This window comes from Heloderma suspectum, chromosome 4, assembly GCF_057233095.1.
Source record: "Heloderma suspectum isolate Gila_16-S chromosome 4, 16-S_ref, whole genome shotgun sequence".
Lineage (NCBI taxonomy): Eukaryota > Metazoa > Chordata > Lepidosauria > Squamata > Helodermatidae > Heloderma > Heloderma suspectum.
The window spans coordinates 194,263,956-194,286,411 of NC_139461.1; the positions used below are offsets into that span (position 1 = coordinate 194,263,956).

Genomic DNA, 22,456 nt, shown 5'->3' on the forward strand with positions numbered 1-22,456 from the left:
CAGAAGAGCTTCTTGTTCATGCCCTGGTTGTTTCCCGCCTGGATTACTGTAATAGTCTCTGGTGGGTCTTCCTTCTTCTTCGCACTGTCCTCTTATTCTAGTACAGAACAGCGCTGTACATGCTGTATTAGATTTGCCCTGTTATTCCCATGTTTCCCACTATAGCAGGGCATTGCATTGGTTGCCTGTCAGGGCAAGGGCACATTTTAAACTCCTTGTCTTGACTTTTTAGGCCCTGCATCTTTCCCTTCCCAGTTATTTGGTGGAGTTGGTTGTGTGGCATTAGGAGAATTTGGTTTGCAGATTCCAAACCCTTGGTGGTTCCTTGGACTAAAGTGGCAAACTCTAGGCTCCCAGCAATTTCTCATCTTGCCCCACGATTGTGAAATTTTCTCCCTTTACGTGTCTGTATGGAACCAGAGTTGGACAAATTTAAGCGAGGCTTGAAAAAGTATTTGTTCAAGTCAGAGCTGTAGGCACGGGTGTATGGAGTGAGGAACAATTGGTTTGCATTGGGTTTCAAATTGGTTGGTTGTTGTAACTGATTGGTTATAAGTAGATAAATTTTTAATTAGTAGTTTATTTAATGTGTAATTCTTGACTTTGTTTATATTATTGTGTCTTTGGGGGGTAATTGGAAGGTACTCTGGTATACAGCACAATATAAATTTGTATTAAAATTTTAAAATATGTATATAAAGGGGCTTTGCTGCTATTGTCTCAAAAATGGATAGTGAAAATACAAGAACAAATGACATACAGTACACATGGAAATTTGTATGAAACCAATAATAAATGTGTTAGAACAAATTAATGCCTATTCAAATACAATACAAAGTTTATTATATCCTAAAGTCTTTTTAAATCTGTATTTATATGTCTGTTTGAATATAAACCTGATGGATGGTCTTCTAAAATTCCAATTCTAGCATAAAGGCAGAGTTTTGCCACAAACTGTTTCCTATCATAGGTCATGCATGCCACCATAAAACAGTGATGAGAGTTCAACCTGGTAAATGTTAGTTACAGCAGAAGAACAACAAATTAATGGCAATTACTTTTGAATAAACATGCTTAGGATTTGACTATTGATGCTCCATTGAATTTCTATGGCATTTAGGCTCAACTTGGATTGTACTTTTTAGCTTCCAGTGTATCATGGCATTTTCTGCTTTATGAACATCACAATAAAGATTTTAGGATCCATTTAGGGAGCAATCTTATGGCCGCTAGACAGCGGCTAGACGGCCATAGGATATGCTGTTTTCCAGGAACCGACCTCAGAGCCCGTACTCCGAGGTCGGTTTCTGGAAAACCGACCTCCCCCCATGTCCGTGCTGCCTCCGAGGCAGCACGGAGAAGCCCCGTCCTCCACACTCGGAAAAGGAGCATGGAGCAGCTGAAAAGCGGCGGTGCTGGGGGGCATTCCGGGGCGGGGAGAATGGATCTGCGTGTACAAAACATCCTAGCACTCTCCTCTCCTGCTCGGCCCCCCCCACGGCTAGACTGCAGAAATTGGCTGTCTAGCAGAAAAAGCAGGGCAGGAGAGGTGTGGAGGGAATGATCCCCCTGTGCTTCTCCTGCCTTGCTTTGGATAGGCGGCTGCCTATCTAGATAGGATTGCACCCTTAGTGTTCTTTAGTATCTCTTGTGTTATGAGTATTTGTGTGCTATGAATTAACACTGACATTTTGCCATACTTTTATGGTCTTGACAGCCAGTGCCTAATCCTATACAAACAATGGCTCATTAAAACCAACATGCCTATACTGTTTGTAAGTATATGGGACATAACTATATTATGTACTGATCATGACCAGAATTTGGATGCCCTTGAATTTTGAAATATTTAAAAGATTTTTATGTAGACACAAAGCATGCCACGCTGCTACACAAAAGCTATTATATTAGTGGGTACATGTCAGAGGCAACAGAATGAATTTTCCCAAGAACAATATATTGTTCCCTGTTATAATGCAAAGTATTTTGGGGGTGGTTTGGTCTTGAATGGGCAGTTGAGACCCATTAGCTTTACAAAAGACCTGCTCTGGGTGGAGAGAACACTGCTAGAACTCGTTTGTTGATATGGATCAATGCAGTTGCCTGCATTTTTGGACTCCGCTTGGGGGCGTGGCTATGAATGCACCAATTTAAAATTTACCACTACACCTCTCATTTTTAGGACAGGCTGTCTCAAGACCTGCGTGCTTTCATTCCTGCAGAGGCCTCAAAAAAGGCAAGACTCTTGAGAATGGAAGAGACTGCTTTAACTAAAAACAACAGTTAAATCAGTTCTTAGGGTAGCTGGCAGCTGGTAACTTAGGAGCCAGATTCAGCTCACTGAAACTGGCTGGAGAGCAGAGGGAAGCTAAGACATAGGGGAGCCTGAACAGTCTCCTGACCTCTTTACCTGGGGGTGGTGTTATGGCCTTAAATTCAAGGGCTGTCTGTAGTACTAGCCAATGAGAGTGCTCTGCTGAAAGGATGGAAAAGGGTTGCTAGCTCTGAGCAGGGACAGAATATATTAATGTACACTCTTTGTCACTGTGGCCATTTCTCTTTGCCTGCAGAGGGTAAATGGGGCAGGAGATGATTCACATGCATACTGTGAAATTTTATTCCTGCATCCAGTACTAGCTCAGAGATGTCAGTAAAAGTCTTGAAGTTATACGGACTGATATGACTGTAGGGATGCTCCAATATCTGACATCGAAATTCATGTATTTATTTGGAATTGTATATAGTTGGTCTTTATTTCTTTATAATTATCATAGGGTCTAACACGATTGTGCTTCTTTTGATGAAAAGGGAATGCCCAGATATTGCCTTGAGGAATTTCTCTTTTGTAATCACTGCGTCCAGCTCTAGCCTGGTTACGATAAATGCACTGAGGATAATAATTCCTGATATTCTAGGTCACTGTCTGAAAATTAAAGTGTGTTGCCAAAGGTATGGATCGTTACCATTATATACAATCACTGAGGGCTCTCAGCATGTTGAGCCTTCACTAAACTGGGACCACAATCCAACACAGTTTTAAAATGTGGCTAATCCCATTGACACCAACAATCTTGAGTGGATTGCAGCCTATATCTAGATCAAAACACAGATGCTGAATTAATTACATCTCAAGAAGCAAATATAATGTCATATTTCTAGCAATTAAATACCGACTTCATATGAAACATAGCATTATAAGATAAAAGCACAGTGTACTAAAAGAAAGAGATAACTAAGTCAGTTACGTGGCATATTGTGGTGTTAACAATGTGTGTTATGGTTTATCAATCCATAAATTTGACTCAAACGTTTGGTACAGAAAATAGTATTATGTTGAAGAAGGCAATCCACTTCCTTGGAATAAAATCGTAAGTTTATATCATCCATCTAGATATGACTGAAGAAGAGACAGCAAATGCACTCAGAACACTGAAAAGTATCAGGGTAAAGATGGGCTGTTTCCCAACGGCATTCTACAAACAAAAAAGAAAAAAAAGTTTTATCACTCCAGTATTACATTTTAATGTGAGAAGGGGTGAAACAGTCTGTGTCCCCTGCCCCTGCTACACTGTTCATAATTTCATAAACTGCTTTAATTTCCTTGCCACAAATTCCAGCCATTTTTTACCTAAACTAAAAAGGCCCCAAATGCATTAACTCTTCCTCGTAGGAATGAACATGCTTCAACCCCTCGTTCATTTTAACAATTTCAAGATGGCAGCTGTGTTAGTTTACTGCAGTAAAAACAACAAAGAGTCTTGTGGCACCTTAAAGACTAACACATTTATTTTGGTTTAAACTTTCATGGACTATAATCCACAGAAACTTATGCCAGAATAAATTTGTTAATCTTTAAGGTGCCACAAGTATGGTTGTTGTTTTTGATCATATCAGTTGCCCTTTTTGGTGCCTTTTCCAGCTCTGGGATATCCTTTTTGACATAGAACAACCGTCATAGCACACGGTATTCCTAACGCAGCTAGACTATAGGTTTGTATAATGGCATTATGATATTTGATGTTTTATTTTCAATCTCTTTCCCAATAATTCCTAACAGAACATTTGTGTTTTTCACTACTGCTGCACAGTGAATTGAGGTTTTCAGCACACTATCCACTACAACCCCAACATCTCTTTTCTGGGTAGTGACAGCCAGTTCAGATCCTATCAGTGTGTTATATTTGCCCCAGTGTGTATCCCTTTGCACTTAGTTACACTGAATCTCATTTGCCATTTTGTTCCCCATTCCCCAGTTTGACGAGTTCCTTTTGGAGCTTTTTACAGTCGCTTGAATTTCCATCATCCTGAATAATTTGGTGTCACCTGCAAATTTGGCTACCTCATTTTTCACCTGGACTGAGGGAAAGTGAGGTGAGCAGGAGGAAGATGTATTCCCCTCTCCTGTCCACACTCATTTTATTGTTAAAGTTCTTCCATACCCTGCCCCCATCCATACTTTATGGGCTTCTTCACATGGAGCTTTTATCCTGCTATTGAGATTGCTTACTCACAGAAGTTTGTGGGCGCTTGTGAACCTTCATGGCATCTCCCACAACTAAATTACCTTTATTCTGTTTTTAAATAGAGCAGAGATAATGAGCTATCAAATTACAGCACTTGAGTTCCACTTGAGTTCCCTCGTGAAGAGGAGCTAGACCACAGCACCATCTAGTGGCTGTATAATGAAACATATGGAAGACTCAGATAAGGGGGAGAAGGAGGGGGAAAGGGGAGGAGGAAAAGGAAGCTTGTGTAAAGGGAGTCTGTTGTGAAAATGGAAGAAAGCCTTTACAAAAAAGTAAGTGCACATTCTGTGTCACTGATTCATTGTCAGCAGGGATGTCTGCACTGGGTGCTGTCAGTGCTATCCTGCGATCGCTTATGCAAAGCGAAGGCGTTTTTATTTTTGTCTGTGCATGCCATCATTTTTATCCGGTGTTTTCCACCTGGGTTCATCCTGACATGTGCTGTTTACCCTTCTGGCGGAGAATAGTGCAATGCTGGAAACTGCAATGCAAAACGCATGGTGGATAGCTTGTACTGCAGTGCAGAGCAACAGGAAGCAGGGGCGTGGTGTTAGAACACTCCCAAAAAACATAGTTGGCCATGTGAATGCAGCACTGCCCACCAAGAAGGAGAAGTACCTTCTTCTTTGGGCCACAGCGGTATTGTTCCAGGACGTCACCAAACCCCTAGATTTTCCCCACTTAGAAGAAAGATGGGATGAACACTTGAAATCTGTGGAAAGGCTGGCAACCAACCACAATGACCACACAACGATAAAAGCCTCATGAGGAAATGCCCAGGGTGGGAAATTCTAATATGGTTCGCAGTTTAATTTGTGGAACTGACCATTGTTATTTAGTAGGAAGAAGGATGGGTGGAGAACGCTTTGGAAATAGTTTACTTACATTGTAATGAGACTGGTGAGACTGCTGGCCCTGGGAGTGAAAAAGAAATGCAGATTATTTCAGCAACTCAGCTTCTGCACATTCATGGCAAAGCCTCACGTTGCCTGGGGCTGTTGCCATATTAAGATGGAGCATTCCCGTGGTGAGATCTAGCATTGCCTCTGGATCAAGAAGGGAACATACTGGAAACCAGCATTTTCTCATACTTGTTAAGAAATAATTTTTCCTCTAACCAGAATTCCAAAATGTGGGCCAAATCCTTGATAGGGAGGAATGTGGCAGCATTCCTACACAAAAACAGGGCGCTTAATTCCAAGTAAGCATGTACAGAACTGCAACCATGCAGTTTGCTCAACAGGACTTACTTTGAAGTAAGCATGTGCAGGATTGTAGACTTAGTATAATCATACTAATGGGAAGTAAGACCTACTGAGTTCAGTAGCATCAAGTCCTGCATAAGGGTGTCCAGTTGGCAATCTTAAGCAAACTTACTAGGAAGCAAATCCCGTTCAATTCAGTGGAACCTTCTATTGAGTAGACATATATAGGAACGGGCTGTTAAGTGTTATTTGTAAAACGACTGAACGCTAAGGTTATAAACCAGCTTTAGTGCAAATACCTTATGATTGGTACTATTAGGCTACAGACCTGTAACTATTTGCAAGCTGCTGCTGCTTTTAAATTCAGCTGGTCCCATTGACTCATATATACTTTTATAGAACTGCAGCCCATGCCAATAAGAAGATTAAATGTTAACAGAGAAAGGCTGCTTACTTTGGAACCAGATTGTCTGCTTCCTGTAAAAGATGAACCCTATAAAAAGAAGAAACCTATTATTTCTATGTCAAACTTGCACTATATCACTGGGGGGCAGGGGATCACACACTCATTTTGTTTGTTCTTGTGAGCAATGGCCACTGATTTCAATGGAGCTTACAGCACAATTCTGTTTTCATAGGGTGCTGGCCAGGCCTGTTGAGTCTCACTGTGCCCCTGCATGAACTTAGCCTGAGCCTTAGAACACACCCAACCATACTCTGGCCCGGTTTGCACAGCACAACTACCCATGGACTGTTTAATCCATGGGTAGTTGTGAATGAGCAGGAATGAGTGAGCATGATGCCTCCTGCCTGTTGCCACTGAGGTAAACAAGCTAGGGATGCTCTGTCCCTGGCTTGTTTAGCATGATGTCTGAACACAGAATTGTGGGTTGGTGGGGGAGGAACAACGCAGACTTGTAACCCAAGACCAAACCTTGGGTTACAAGTCTGGGTTGTTCCTCCCCCAAACAACCCACAATTCTGCATTTGGATGTCATGCTAAATATGCTCCATCCCTGGACTGTTTAGTTCAGTGGGAGCGGTCGGTCGGCTGGGAGCATGCTCACTCGCTCCCACTTGTTCACGACTATCACCTGGATAGCCAGGATGTTTGGTGTCTGTAGCTGTATATTACAGGAGATATTTAAAAGCAACTGGCAGCATATCCACCTTTAGTTATTTTCTCATTGAAAAGCCCCTGACAAGCTTCTGAGTATCGCAGGACTCCTTGGTTTTCAGTTTGAAAACAACTGAATTAAGTAACTAAAAAAATTATGCATGTGAAATGGCAGTACAAAGTATAATGTGTTACTCTTTGCATTATCATGCTGATATGTTAAAACTGTTACAGCACAGCCATATGCATATTTACTTGGAAGTAAGTCCCACTGAGTTCAGGTATGTGTAAAACAGCAGAAGGCTGGGGGAAGCTGGTGTATAAGATTACAGCCACAGGGCAATCCACTGGAGTCAACTGCACAGCAACTACGGATTGCATCAAAATTTGACAATGGTTTAAAATATTGATGAAAGTACATTAATATAAGTTTTTTTCCTTTACACTGGCTATTTAGTATGTTAAAATCTTGACTTTAAAATGTAAGCAAGCATTTTTCTTTCCTTGTGGGATTTGGGGGTGAGGAACTGGTTAACCATCAAAAAGGCTCATGGAAACCTCATTCCTGGTTATAGCAATTCATGAATCAACTAAATGTTGCAGGCCTAATAAATACATTTGATAAACAGTCCTTACCTGACCGCCATACTGACTGCCTCGTCCACCACCATACTGGCTACTTCCATAGTAGGAACCCTGTAGAATCAAAAAGGAATTGGGAAACGATAATTATTTTTAAGGTAAATGCTAATACTTTTGTGAACTGTTGTTAATGCTCTAGAGAAAATGTCTAACTTGGGGTAGGCAACCTTTTTGAGTCATGGACATTTGGCAATTTGAAAAATTGTCCTAGGCACCTCCACAAAATGGCTGCCATAGGAGGCGCAAAAGGCACAGTAAGGTGCGCAAAAGACTGAGTATAAAGCAGAGATGGGCCCCAACACACTAAACAATTCCTATGAACCCACAGTTCTCAGCACCCACAGAAGCTTATTTCACAGCAAAATGCATTAATTAAAAAGTGGGAGGGGTAGGGCACCTTGGTGAGTGCCAAGAAAGGTGTCCGGGGATGCATTGGTGCCCATGGGGACCACGTTGTCTATCCCTAATCTAACTTGTCCCCTCCTATACTAGCTGCCTTGGCTGCCACCATATTGGCTATAACCCTTTAAAGAAAACGTTGTAATTTTTTTCTCCCCGCCCATGTAAAACATACTCCATGTTATGGCCAAACTAGACATGACATTGGAGTTCTGCGACTCGAGATTCTGACATTTTTATTTTTTCTAAAAGTAGCTACAGGACCCAGGTTCAGATTGGGACTGTAGCATAGGAAGTCACAAGGGACAAAACATACAGATGCAATATATGTTTTCCTCTCTATGGCTTCTAGCAGCTTAGTGGGGATGGGATTTGCTTCAGAAAACTGGCAGAGAGGCCAGTGTTTACCCTGTCCCACACAGAAAGGTCCTGATCCAAACCATGGCTACTTTTTGACAATAGAAAAGATATCAGGAGTTCTAATCACAGAACTCCCAATCATATCTAGTTTTGGCCCTTACAGAGTCATCTATCCATATAAACATTCCTGAGAAATATGCTTAACTTCCCCATCAGCATATTTGCTTCCTTTGCTTCCACTATATTAGCTACTCTGACTGTCACTATATTGGCCACTGCCTGAATAGGAACTCTATTACTAAAACAACAGACAACCATTATTTTTATTTTTTAGTTTCATTCTAAGACTAGACAGTACATTGAAATATACGTTCTGCTGAAAAATGTTCCTTACTTGTCCACTATATTTGCTGCCTCGTCCACCACCATACTGGTTGCTGCTACCATACTGGCTGCCTTGTCCACCACCATACTGGCTGCCTTGTCCACCACCATACTGGCTGCCTTGTCCATCACCATATTGGCTGCTGCCACCATATTGGCTACTTGTTGACTGAGAGCCCTGTGAAAACACAAACCAGGTATTTTTTATGCACATACTCCTTCTTGGTCTCAAGAAGCAATTCATGCCAAATCAACAAGGCTGTTGAACAGTGGAGGCTGGTGGCTCCGATTTCAGTGGGGCTCTGAATCTGCTCTATGCTTCAGCAAGAACTGTAAAGGAGCTATCCAAGGTGCTGAACCCAATCTGCAAAATGGCTTCAGCACCTTGGATAGCTCCCTTAGAGTTCTGACTGGTCCTGGCTGAAACCCAGAGTGGATTCACAGCCCCTCTGAAATCGGAGGCACCAGCCTCCACTGCTGTTGAAGGGGATTCCTTACTTGTCTACCACCATACTGGCTGTCTTGTCCACCATAAGGGGAACGCTGTTAAGAAAAAATGTTTCTGTAATCTTTTTTCTAGTCAGAAGGACAACTACATAGAAATAATAATTGGAGATGAAGTGAATATTCAAAGGTCTTTAAAAAGAAATGTTCCAGACTCAATGGCTTGAATGTGAGCAGAGAGGAGAAAAGAAAGGAAAAGAAAAGAAAAGAAAAGGAGTGATTATAACATCCTCAGGATGGAACATGGTCAAACAGTCACACTTTTCCAATTCCCCTGTGACTACAAACTGTGCACCACTGGTGGGCGCAACTGGAGGTATGATGTGAGGATTGAAATGAGGTCCTCACAGGTCACATTGCTCCTTTACGCCAGGAACAATGCTCCTTATTGATCCTCCATTTTTCCACTCCCCTCAGGGGTGGGCAACTTATGGCCCTCCAGATGTTTTGGCTAACAACTCCCATCAGCCCTAACCAGCAGAGCCAATGGTCAGGGATGATGGGCATTCTAGGCCCAAACATCTGGAGGGCCCCAAGTTGCCCATCCCTGCTCTACTTCCTTTCAATATGGCTGTGGTGTTAAGGGGCAGTCCCATATGCCAAAACACTGATGCCTCCTATAGTATATAAGACACAGCAACTTATAACATCCTGTGGGACAGAGCTTCAGCTTTATTGGCCATTATTTTAGTGCCCAGCAACACCAGGCTACCTTCAAGCATTTAATAACAAGCATGATGCTCCAAGACGTTAGGTGGCGGATCACAAAACATAGCCTTTGCTACACCATTGTTGCAGGGAACAGCTATTTCAGAAGGAGGCACATTCATAAACCCAAATGGATCATACATCCACAAACAAATTAATAGAGCAGGCAATATGTACTTACAGAAACCCCGCCTGGGCAAAAACATCCACTCTGTCAAGGAAACAGAAACATGTTATACTTCCTTATTAAAAGGAGATCTGTCATCTTACGGGAATGCCATTTTTAGGGAAGAATTTTGTTCGGATGAAGATTCATGAGCACTTCCTTATGGATTAAGAATTATGAAATGTCCTGCATTTTGGGGACCTAAATATTCAGTTCTTGATTTTTCAAAATGCATTTCCCCAACTTTGCTGTCCCCTTCCCTTCCTCCATTTTTTAAATAAATATTTTGTATTTTAGATTGCAAGCCCATCTGGGTAGGCTTGCTACAGAACAAACATGCTCTGTACAGTACCTAGCTTTATATGGCAATACAATTATTAAGTTTATATTTTTTCTTCCAGAAAGGGCTATATGTAACTAACAAACATGGTAGGGAGACAATGCTTCCCTGTCCACCAAAATATGATGAGCTCTAAATGTACAAAACAAACAGGGATTAATTAATAATTAGATTTGCATACTGCCCAACTGGCAAATGCCTTCAGGGTGGTTTCCAATCATAAAACCAAACAACAACAACAACAAAATAACCAACCAACCAACCAAAAAAAATGCAACAATAAAGGTATCAAAATAATACAATATAAACATTAAAAACATTAAAATATTAAAAACATTACAGTAGTAAAAACATTAAGGAACTGCCAGTAAAATGTAATAATCAGAGCAACAGATTAAATAGTAAATGTCTGCTGGAAGCAGAAGTTCTTAACCTGGCATCTAACAGTGAAGATGCCAGAGGGATCTCCCAGAGAAAGGCATTCCTCAGATATTGTGGGGCGGGCACTACAGAGAAGGTTCTTTAGATTGTAAATCACAACTCCATGAGGGTTCACTAATAACATTTAGTAATTACAATATCAACAGTGTGAGGAAAGAGAGCTTACAGGACCACTCTGCTGACTGCCTGAAGGGGATGTGGAGCCCTGTAATTAAAAAGTGAAACCACTGGTTATTTATATGCCCATGGGCTTTCTGATTCATACACTGTTTGAATAATAGGTTCACATTAACATGTATTCTTATGAAGTGAACAAAGACAAAATGCAAATATTTATACTGGGGTGGGGGTGTCTCCATGATCAATTTGCTGTGAGCTGCCTCCGTTTCGAGGTCATTCGGGGCAAATTACATCGTGGTCATCCTGCAGCCACTCTGAAGCCTTTCACGGAAAAAAAAGATTTCCTGAGACTAATTTAAGTCCGATTCTTTTCCTTAACTTGAGTCCTCTGCGGTATAGCTGCTGCGTGCCCCAACCCCTGCATTTACCTCGGGTATGCTAGCCCTGCCGAGGGATGTGCCTTTCACAGTGAGCCCAGTCAAGGGGTGTTTCCTGTCCCTGTGTTTCCCAGGACAAATCAGTTAGTGTCTCCTCAGAAGTAACTCCCTTTGTGGTCAATGAGGTCCCCTGAATGCGCACTTCAGAATTTACAGAAACCCCCCTCAATTGAAATAGCACATTTTAAAGCACTAATTCCTTAAAGGCTGTAAAGTGCTATCTTGAAGCTGCAATTCTCCCTTGTTTGGTTTATTGCTGTTCGGAAGTAACTAATACGCACCTTCGACCCTGTGCAGCATCGGGTTAGAAAGGGGGCTAGTTTCCTGACCCTGTGTTTCCCGTCCCTGTCTTCCCCAACACAAACATATGTGTGTCTACTCAGAAGTAACTCCTATTGGGTCAATGAGGCTTGTTCCCAAACTGCACACTCCAGAAATTACCGAGATTCCTATGCATCAAAATAATGCATTTAGGAGCCTTAATGTTGAAGCTGTGTGTCTTTGATGTTTGCTTCCTTGCTTTTTGGAAGTAATTAATTTGCAGCTTCGATCCTTTGCAGCATTGGGAGCTTCAGTGGAAAGGAGAAAGGGGATTAGAGAGGTGGCTGGTTGGAGCCATGATGTTTCAAAGTATTCAGAGGGTTAACTCTCTTAAAGGCTGTGAAGTGCTATGTTGAAGCTGCTTTTTCAGCTGTAAGGGAGTAAATAACGAGAAGCTTCGAAGCTTCGATTGTTTGCAGCATTGGGTGCTTCAGGGAGAAAGAAGGCTGCACCTGTGTATCTTTAATGTTTGCTTTGGAGTAATTAATGCGAAGCTTCAATTGTTCACAGCTTTGTCAGCTGTAAGGAAGGACAGGGGAAGCCTCTCACATTGGTTGATCAGCCCCTCCCAGTCTGATGACATTCACTCCAGTCCCCCCCACCCCACCCAGAAATAAGTTCCTGTGAAGGGATTTAGAATGGTGTGGTGCACTCATTTGTGGAGCCCTGCACAGACCAAAGCTGATTCCTTGAAAAATCCGGGTAAGCCACCATTGGCTTCTCCTTCCATTGTTATAGAGACACATCCTCAGATTGCTATTACAAAAAGTCAGGCTGGATTGAAAACAATATCCTGTAAGTATTCATGTGAATTCACCCTAAGCTTCCTCAATATTTCAGCTTTGCCCACCAACTCAAAAAAGTTGGGGGGCCCTGCCCTAATGCAGAAAAAGTGGGAAAGGTTAGGTAAAGGAACTGGCATGATTAGGGGAGAACCATGATAGCATGCATTCCAGTGACCCATTATTAAGCAGCTTCAGTTCCTGTTATGAACACAGGTTAAATGGGAAAGCTGATTAGCCTTAAGCATGGTTAATAATGCCAACATAAACCTTAATCATGGTTAAGGGAGAACAAGATTTGTTCTGAGGGTTGAAGGGAAGGAGCTCACAGTCCCATAGCCCCTATCCAGTCCCTTAACTATGTTTAACAGGAGTCCTTCCCAATTTGGTACTCTCCAGATGAGCTGGACCGCAACTCCCATCATCCCAGCCAGCATGGCCACCGAGTTCATAGAACATTGAGTTCTATAATGGAAGAAAGTCGGGATATTTATGTAATAAACAAAGAAACACTAAAAGGCTGAGAGATGCAACTCAGAAAGAGCCATAATGTTCTTTCTAATGAGTTGCTTTATCAGTGAAACAAGTGACAAATTGCTCCTCTGCTCTAAAGTAGTATAACAAATTTTATTTATTTGCTTTATTACATTTCTATACTGCCTAATAGCCAAAGCTCTCTTGGTACAAAGGTTAACATTTTGAAGACACATTGCCTGGCCACCAGATTGGCTTCCTCCTGAGAACCACTGAACACCAATACACAAACAATCTATTTCTGTGCTAACAACATCTTTACCTTCTACCTTGAAAATAGATACCTATTTGTGTGCGGTATTTTTTTCCTTTCCGCATGTTAATTTCTTACCTGTCCACTAGACTGACTGCCTCCTGAAGAGGTCGAGTTCTGTAAAAGATAAGAAATTGTTTGCTTCTGTTGCAGGTGCTTTTTACTAAACAATCTTTTAGTGGTATAAATTTATTTTGGAAATAATAAGATGTTTATGCCTTGATCCATCTTGGGAGCATATTCTTACCTGTCCACCAGACTGACTGCCTCCTGAGGAAGAGGAGTTCTGTAAAAGATTAGGTATTCATTGTTTCTGTTCCATATGGTTTAGGATATGACTCTTCTTTGGAAATAAGAAAATTCCTGTACCTCAACCCAGCTAGAGAGCATTTGTATGCAGAAGAAGGCTTCTGCACATGTGTCTCTAGCTGGATGAAGATGTGTGTGCAAACAGGTGCTGCATGCATGGTTCTTTTCCTGATCAAGCTGCTACGCATAACGCTGATCAGAAAATCGGCAATCACACCAATCAGTCTTCAGGAGAGGGACACTGACTGGATTTAGTGCACCTCCAATTCCCCCTCCTCATTGAATAACCGATCAACATGATGGCTGATAGTTCTGACAGTGCAACGCATGTCCAGGCTTGGCCCCCGTGCATGGGGCATAGCCACATTCAAAGGCGGTACTATGATATGGGCAGGAGGGTAGCAAGCCCCTCAACTGTCCCCCACATATTAGGGCATTACACTACACCTTTAAACCAGTTTGAAACCAGTTTAACAGTGACAGCCAAATAATCATGCAAACTGCAGTCTTGTGAGGATGCAGTCTTGTGAACTCCTTGTTACAGTACCTCGTTTCTTTGGGAAAAACCCTACAGTTCCAAGTGTTCCTTTGTTGGGAGCCATGATAGGTAAACGGCCTTGAAAGTGGTTTACATTCATAATGTGTACACAGAAGGTGGGTTTAAATGGCAAACTGTTATTTTTGTGGAAGACAAATTGGGAATGATATGTATTTATTTTATTTGAATAAAGATTTTCACCCCACCCTCCTAGCGTCCAGGCACTACACAAATGTCACAAACAATACTACTATTACTAGCCACAACACTTCCAGCAATCTTCTATTTCCTCAGGACTTCTGCGTCTGGCCAGGGAGGGTATATCTGGCTCCCTAGCCAAGCTCCCTTCTTCAAGCAAACAAAAAGGCTGAAGTGAGGAACAAAGGACACAGAATTATGAGCCTTCTTTGTGCAAGGTAAGACTTATCTCTAGAAAAATTGCAAGAGTGTATTTTCCACAGGACTTCTATAATAATTCTATAATTAATAGGGAAGTCTGTTCTATGGAAAATAAATGTTCTGACACAAGACATTTCCCCTCAAAATTGTGCATTACACAATGATAGGATAGCTTTAGGGATATATGGTTGTCATAAGCCCTGGTTGTCCAGGTTTTGACCAGATTTAATCTGAGCACACCACCCAGCGTCCCTTTGGGCCATTACTTGGCCTTGATTTCCAGCTTCAGATTTTCACTGTAAGTCACTAGCCCTTGTAGTTCCATAGATATGAAACAAATGTTCTATGCATAATAATAAGTTTTAACATGGATTGTTTTACTCTAATTTGTGATGATGGGTGTTTCCAAATGGAGGGCTCCTAGTGCTAGCAATCAAAAGACGTTGTGCTGCTATTTCACCTTTTCTTTCTTAATTGATTTTTTTTCTGTTAAGCAAAATAGATGGAAGAAGCAGTGGAAAAACATGGAAAGGCTACAAATTGAAGATAATGTTGCCTGGGCCTCCTGTAAAATTCCATCAATGAGGTTGTTTAATTGCACAATAAAAGCCTTGTCTGGAAGCACCTTATGTATATAACACATAATCTGTATGATGGTTTATTTACCTGTTTATATGATTGTTGTTCTTTCAGTGTCCCTGAAGAAGGTCTTCACCAAAATGCATTGGGCATTTTACTATTTTATTACATTTCATACTTTTTCAGGTTCATTTTGAGGCCTTACCTCTGTTTTGTTTGTTTGTTTGTTTTCTTGTGTTTAGCACTGCCCCCTCGTCCTTTTGGTTTGTATAACCAACAAATCTGCATAATATGCAGATTAGACTGACTAGATTTCAGGAACTAGCATTTTGTTGCTAATTTGTGGATACCAGAATGCTTTTTAACAGCTGTTAAAGTGAACAGCAAGCACATCTGATAAACAGGAAGACACAGATTTTCAAAATCTCCTATGAAGGTTTCTCTAAGGCCACATAAGATTTTTCCATCCATTAAAAGATTCTCACATATCATCTTAGATCTATATTTTAAAAATTATATTTAGGTTGTGAAAACCCATAAATAGAGGGCAGGGATCCAGTTAAAAAAGAACATTCATTTTCAATGGTAAAAATACACTACCTGAATGCTGCAATCTTATACATACTTACTTGTGAGTACGTCCCATTGAAATGAATGGGACTTATATCTGAGCAGACATGCATAGGATTGCACTGTGAAAGAGTTTTTACCTTTTCATATTGGCTGTTGCTGCCATATGATCCACCCTGTCCATATTGGCTACTGCCAACATATGATCCACCCTGTACAGAAAACAACTATTTTTAAAATGATGGTTTATTGCTGAAATACCATAAACTTTAATATAATTGCCACTTTCTATATTCAAGCCACTTTCTATGCTCAAAAGCAGAAATAAGAAGAAAAACAACACATTTTATTTTATTTTTTTATCTCTGTGTATTATATATTACCATGATATATATTACATATATACTGTTCTGTAAAATAGCTTTTACCTCGCCATATTGGCTACTGCTGCTGCTGTATGATCCACTTTGTCCACCCTGTAGAGAAAACATTTATTAATTACAAAAAGATTACCTTAATATATCTGCACAAAGCTAATTCCCATATTCTGGAATGGAAATAAACATAACAACGTATTAACTTTATTTATATACATCTCTTTATACTAAGGCATATATTACAAGATATATATTACAGTTAAAAAGGTTTTCACCTGTCCATATTGGCTGCTGCTGCCATATGATCCACTCGGTCCACCCTGTGCAGAAATCACTTGTTACTTCAAGAATTTACATAAATGAATTACATGAGTGAATGTATGAATGAATGAACTAAATTACATGAATGAATCTACTTTAAGCTACTTTCTGTATTTTAGAAGAGAATAAGTGAAACACTTATTTTTATTTTATACATCTCTATGTATATTACCTGTTACTGTGGTATAACTTACATACATATACAATATAGATTTTAATATTTGTTACCTGTCCATATCGGCTGCCACCCCCATATGTTCCACCCTGCAGAGAAAAAAGTTACTATTTCAAAAAGGTTTGTTGCTGAAATACCATATTACCTTAGTATAACTGTATTAATCTACTTTCAATACTGAAGAACAGAAATAAGCATAAAGGTTTTACCTGTCCTCCGTATTGGCTGCCACCCCCATATGCTCCACCCTGCACAGAAAAAAGTTACTATTTCAAAAAGGTTTGTTGCTGAAATACCATATTACCTTAGTATAACTGTATTAATCTACTTTCAATATTGAAAAACAGAAATAAGCATAAAGGTTTTATCTGTCCTCCGTATTGGCTGCCACCCCCATATGCTCCACCCTGCACAGAAAACAGTTACTATTTCAAAAAGGTTTGTTGCTGAAATACCATATTACCTTAGTATAACTGTATTAATCTACTTTCAGTATTGAAGAACAGAAATAAGCATAAAGGTTTTACCTGTCCTCCGTATTGGCTGCTGCCCCCATATGATTCACCCTGAACAGAAAACAGTTACTATTTCAAAAGAGCTTGTTGATGAAATACCATATTACCTTACTCAGCTTGGGACTGCAATACCTAATGAAGTGCCTCTCCTGATATGACCCTACCTATACACTACAACCAACATTTGAGGCCCTCCTCCGAGTGCCATCTCTGAGGAAGGCTTAGAGGATGGCAACAAGGGAGAGGGCCTTCTTAGTGGTAGCCTCCTGATTATGGAATACTTTCCCCACTGAGGTCCGCCCGGCTCTATTCGACCTTGTCCTAGTCTGGGGGGAGCTAAAGCCTGTGACACCGATTCTGAGTTAGAGGTGGTTGCTGTGGAGCCAGGCCCAGCCATGGGAAGCCAGACGCCTGAGAATTCAGTTCTTCCAGGCTTTCCACCTCGTTACGAGCTGGGAGGGGGTGAAACTCAGGACCCTGATATGGCTTACTTTTTACAGCTAGGAGACCTAAGTTTGACAGAAGCCTCAGCTTCTCGACCAGGGTCGTTTTTATGGGAACAGAGCAGCAGGGGGAGGACTCTGCAGGAGAGGTGGTTTCTGGGGTGTGTTCTGAGATGCATTGTTAGCTAAAGCGGGTGGAATAGAGGCGTTCGGAGAGGTGGAGCACACCCTTGCAAGCTAGGTTTCCCTGCCTGGATCAAATGTCTGACAGTGATCTTTTAACGGCTACTTCTCCGTATTTAAATGAGTCTAAGAGACAGTAGAGTTTGCTGGAAGCAACTTCGCTTTAACCTGGAAAGCTTCCTTTTCTTGTCTTGCTTCTTGAATGGAACTATAAACTTGTTTGGACTTATTCTGTATGCTCAGCCCAAGGCTATTTGGGTCTTTTGTTCAGATACCTATAAACTGATACTGGTCAAGGAACTACGTGGTAATCTGTTATCTGCTGATCTTTATTGGGACTGAAAAGGCTTAAAGGTAATTACTGAAATTACTGTAATAAAAGTGTTACGGGAGTTTGAGTCTCAGTATCAGGAAGTCAGGTTCCAATAGGCACTAACATTGTTTATCTTTCTGGTGCCATGTTAAGACTTTCCTCTACTCCATGGCATTTGATGGCATATGATGGGGCTTTTAATGTCAGTTGTTCTAATATTTTTTTGTTAATTTGTTAAGCTCCTTAAATTTTTGTATTAAATTAAATTTTTAAGATTTTATATTATGTTTTTATTATGTTGTATTTTGCGTTTTAATTTTGTGAACCACCCAGGGAGCTTTGGCTATTGGGTGGTATAGAAATTAAACAAATGAATGAACCTTAGCATAACTGCATTAAGTTACTCTCTATATTGAATAACAGAAATAAACATAAAATTTAATTTTTTTATTTTATATATCTCCATGTACATAATTTACTACGATAGTATATTTTACACACACACACACACACACTTATTTATTTTACCTGTCCATATTGGCTTCCACCACCATATGATCCACTCTGTCCACCCTGAACAGGAAACAATTATTACTTCAAAAAGAGTAGTTTCTGGCTGAAATACCATACTACCTTAGTGTATGCTTAATACAGTACAACTCCAGGCACTCTTGGCTGAGGCTGATTCTCCGGATCCATTTCAATCTGGTTTCAGGCCTGGTTTTGGCAAAGAAACGGCCTTGGTTGGCCTGATTGGTGACTTATGTTGGGGGAAGGACAGGGGGATTGAGGCTATGCAAATTCCTTTTGGATATCTATCTGGGTTGGGATTTGGGGGCACTTTGTTTTATTGATGCTTCTTTTATGTGGAGGGCCAATTTCAGTAGCAGCGCCAGACGACTTCTGCTTGACCATGTGGCATTGATGCTTTGATGTTCTGCAAGCTTGTATCTTACCTCTCTTGTTTTTAAATATCTACATGAAGCTGCTGTTTATGGTCATTTGAGGGTTTAGTATTTTGAACTAAATGATTTCAATCTGAACAGTCTTCTGAAGCAGCTCCATGTGTAACACACTCTTTTTCTTCTTTAAATCTGAGTCAGGTGAGGCACTGGAAGTGCTAAATTGGTGTCTGGGATTGGATGAGAGGAAAAACACTGAAACTCCATCTTGACAAGGCAGAAGTAGCATTGGTGGATGTGTTTGGCTACTCAGGGAATTCAGTCTGTCCTGGGTGGACATGGATTCTCCCTGAAAGATCAGAATATGGCTTGTGGATGCTGAATAAGCATAAAGCCTATCTTTGTGAGCTACCCAGGGAACTATGTTATTGGGTGGCTGATAAAAAATAATGTAAACAAACAAACAAATCAAGCTTAGTTGCTGGTGTCATATGTGGCACTGAGTGCAGTTCACCAGCTGTGGACCCTCCTGGATGGAAACAGCCTGGCTAAAGTTGTTCATACTCTGGTAACATCACATTAGATTATTGCAATGCATTACACATGGAGCTGCTTCAGAAGACTGTTCAGTCTGAAACTTCAGTTAGTTCAAAATACTGTGGTTCAGCTACTCACTGGGACCAGCCAGTGGGAACATCTCTCACTGGTTCTTAAACAACTGCATTGGTTCCTCTTCCATTTCCGAGCACAACTCAAAGTGCTGATGCTTATATATAAAACTATTAAGGCTTGGGACATGCACATCTGAAAAACTGCCTCCTTCCACATGTACCTGCTTGCACACTAAAGTGATCTTTGGCAGCACTCTTCCAGGTATCCCTGCAATTTGAAATGTGGCAGGTGGCAACTGGGAATAGGGCTTCTTTTGTTACGGAGTCCCACTTCTGGGATGTTTGCTCCAGAGAAGCTTGCCTGCTGCTCACTCTGACATCTTTCTGGTGACAGTAAAAAAAAGTTGTATTTTCCCAGGCCTTTTAAATTAACATTAAAGTGGTTTTAGGCTGCACTGTGATTCTAGGATACCATTATTTTATCTGCTGCTTTTTGTTGTTATTTTATCCATTTATACAATGGTTAGCCACCCTGGAAATAGCAATGCTGAAGGTCAGGATAGAAATTTTACAGTAAATATTTATCAACAGTAAGTTATTTTCTATACCCATGAGCTGAATAGCATTAAAACATTTCAATTATATATACTATATACTACATATAACCACAGTACATATTACATATGTATTAGAAGAGTTTTTACCTGGCCATATCGGGAGCCACCATATAATCCATCCTGTACAGAAAACAATATTACTTCAAAATAAATTGTTGATAAAATACCTTATTAATTTTACATATCTTCACCAAGTTACTTTCTTCCAGACCAGAAGTAAGCCTAAAACTGATCTTTATTTTATTTTTTGTATCTTATATTATTTATTTAAAGTGTATGTTTGCTGTTTTTCCACCTTAAAAGTATTCAAAGCAACTGACAAACCAATGATATAGCAACTCTAATTAGCACATTAACATCTAACTATAAAATAAAACAAGAGATTAAAGAAAGTCTAAAAAAACAAAAGCAAGTAGCACTCAGTAATGCAGCTGGCAACCAGTAAAACTGAACAAACAATAATGTAACCATTAATAGCATTCAAGAATAAAATCATCTTAGGGGGCAATCCTATGGCTGCTAGGCAGTGGCTAAATGGCCATAGGATATCTTGTTATCCAGGAACTGACCTCAGAGCCTGTGCTCCGAGGTCAGTTCCCAGAGAACTGACTTCGCCCGACTTCCGCACTGCCGAACAGCCCTGTCCTCCGCACTCACAAGAGGAGCACGGAGGGGCCAGAACAAGGTGTGGCTGGGGGCGTCCCAGGACGGGGCAGGCGGAAATGCCTGTACGACACATCATATGTGTTGTACAGCAGCCTCCTCCCCCGCTCCTTCCTCCCACGGCTAGACAGCTGCAATTGGCTGTCTAGCTGAAAATGCAGGGCAGGAGAAGCGCAGAGGGAACGATTCCCTCCGTGCTTCTCCTGCCCTGCTTTGGATAGGCGGTCGCCTCCGGGTTCGGAGGCGGCTGCCTATCTGGATAGGATTGCACCCTTTATGTTCTGTCTTTTAGGTTTCAAGTTAATACTTCATGGATTTGTCTGGGGAGGCTGGTCCATAAACCACTAAAAAGACCATGCTTGCCACCCAGCTAATCTCTGAAGGTAGAGGCAGCCAAATAGGAAAAGGTGCTCCTTCAAATATCCTAATCTCAAGCCATTTAGGGCTTTATAAATTAAAAGCAAAAGCTTGAATAGTGCCCAGAAATGAATCAATAGCTAGTGCAGATGTTTGTATTTTTTTTAACACTGACAAATATGTTCAGACTGATGTACCCCCATTAATAATCTTAGTGCCATATTATTTATTTATTTCCATGTTTATGTACGGCTCCACATTTAAACAGATTCCGGAGCAGTGAACAATAAATGATAAATTGATAAAAAGATAAAAGAAATAAAACACCATAATTAATTGTTATTTTTAAAAGATGTTTTAAAACATCTTTTTAAAATGTTAAAATGATAACATTTTAAAATTTAAAAATGTTAAAAATGATATCTGAATATAAGTTTCAGATATCACATTACAGTAGTTCAGCCTGAATGTTACTAAAGTTGCGTGCGCGTGCGCGCGCACGCGCACGCACACACTATCTATGGATCTATATTATTGGATCCATATTGGATCCATAGATACTTCTCTATCTGTGTATGTGTGTGTGTGTGACTATAATGTCTTACATATTCATTATGGCTTTTTATTTTTTTATTTAAAAAAACAAAAACAAAACACAACACAACAACAACATAAACACACAATACACATACACTAAAATATCTCTTAAAATTGTAAGATATCTACCTTTGGCTCCCCTTACACAACAAATGTTATTATTATTCTCTAGTTCTTATCTTAGTTGTATATCATACATTGAGATCACAGACTTTATCTCATTTCTCTCCTAATTTTAACAACAACAAAAAAAGAGCATTAACCATCTCAAAGTTCAAAATCCACATACATAGATATCATTTTTCTCTATTTCTTGTACAAATTCTATAAAAGGTTTCCAATCTAACATAAATTTAGTTGTTGATCCTCTTTTAATTATAATAGTAAGTTTTGCCATCTCTGCCAGCTCCATCATTTTCATGATCCACTCACTCACAGTTGGTATTGTTTCATTCTTCCACTTTTGTGCATACAATAACCTTGCAGCCGTTGTCATGTAGAGAAAGAGGGTTAATATCTTACATATTCATTAAAAGAGTTTTTACCTGTCCATATTGACTGCTGCCACCATATGATCCACCCTGTACAAAAAAACACTTATTACTGAAAAAAGTACTGTGGCGGAAATATCATGCTACATTAAGCTACTTTCCGTACTCAGGAGCAGAGTAAACATATTTTTTTTTCTATTTTCTATATCTCCCACTATAATTTATATTATTATTGTCTCTCCTAATATCAAATTTAG

The 22,456-nt window shown here is 40.3% G+C and overlaps 1 protein-coding gene across 1 annotated transcript; it reads right to left on the minus strand.

Moving 5' to 3' along the window:
• Positions 1-561: 561 nt before the first annotated feature.
• On the minus strand, positions 562-22,283 carry LOC146347904 (uncharacterized). Its single transcript, XM_084851773.1, has 18 exons — positions 22,254-22,283; positions 20,179-20,211; positions 18,490-18,534; positions 17,035-17,073; positions 16,717-16,755; positions 16,561-16,596; positions 16,287-16,331; positions 16,063-16,110; positions 15,775-15,846; positions 13,487-13,525; positions 13,318-13,356; positions 10,959-10,997; positions 10,027-10,056; positions 8,644-8,811; positions 7,485-7,544; positions 6,186-6,224; positions 5,412-5,441; positions 562-3,473 (listed from the first exon to the last, which is right to left on the minus strand). The coding sequence occupies exons 1-18, from the start codon at positions 22,277-22,279 to the stop codon at positions 3,440-3,442; spliced, it is 861 nt and encodes a 286-aa protein (XP_084707899.1). The 5' UTR covers positions 22,280-22,283; the 3' UTR covers positions 562-3,439.
• Positions 22,284-22,456: the final 173 nt, after the last annotated feature.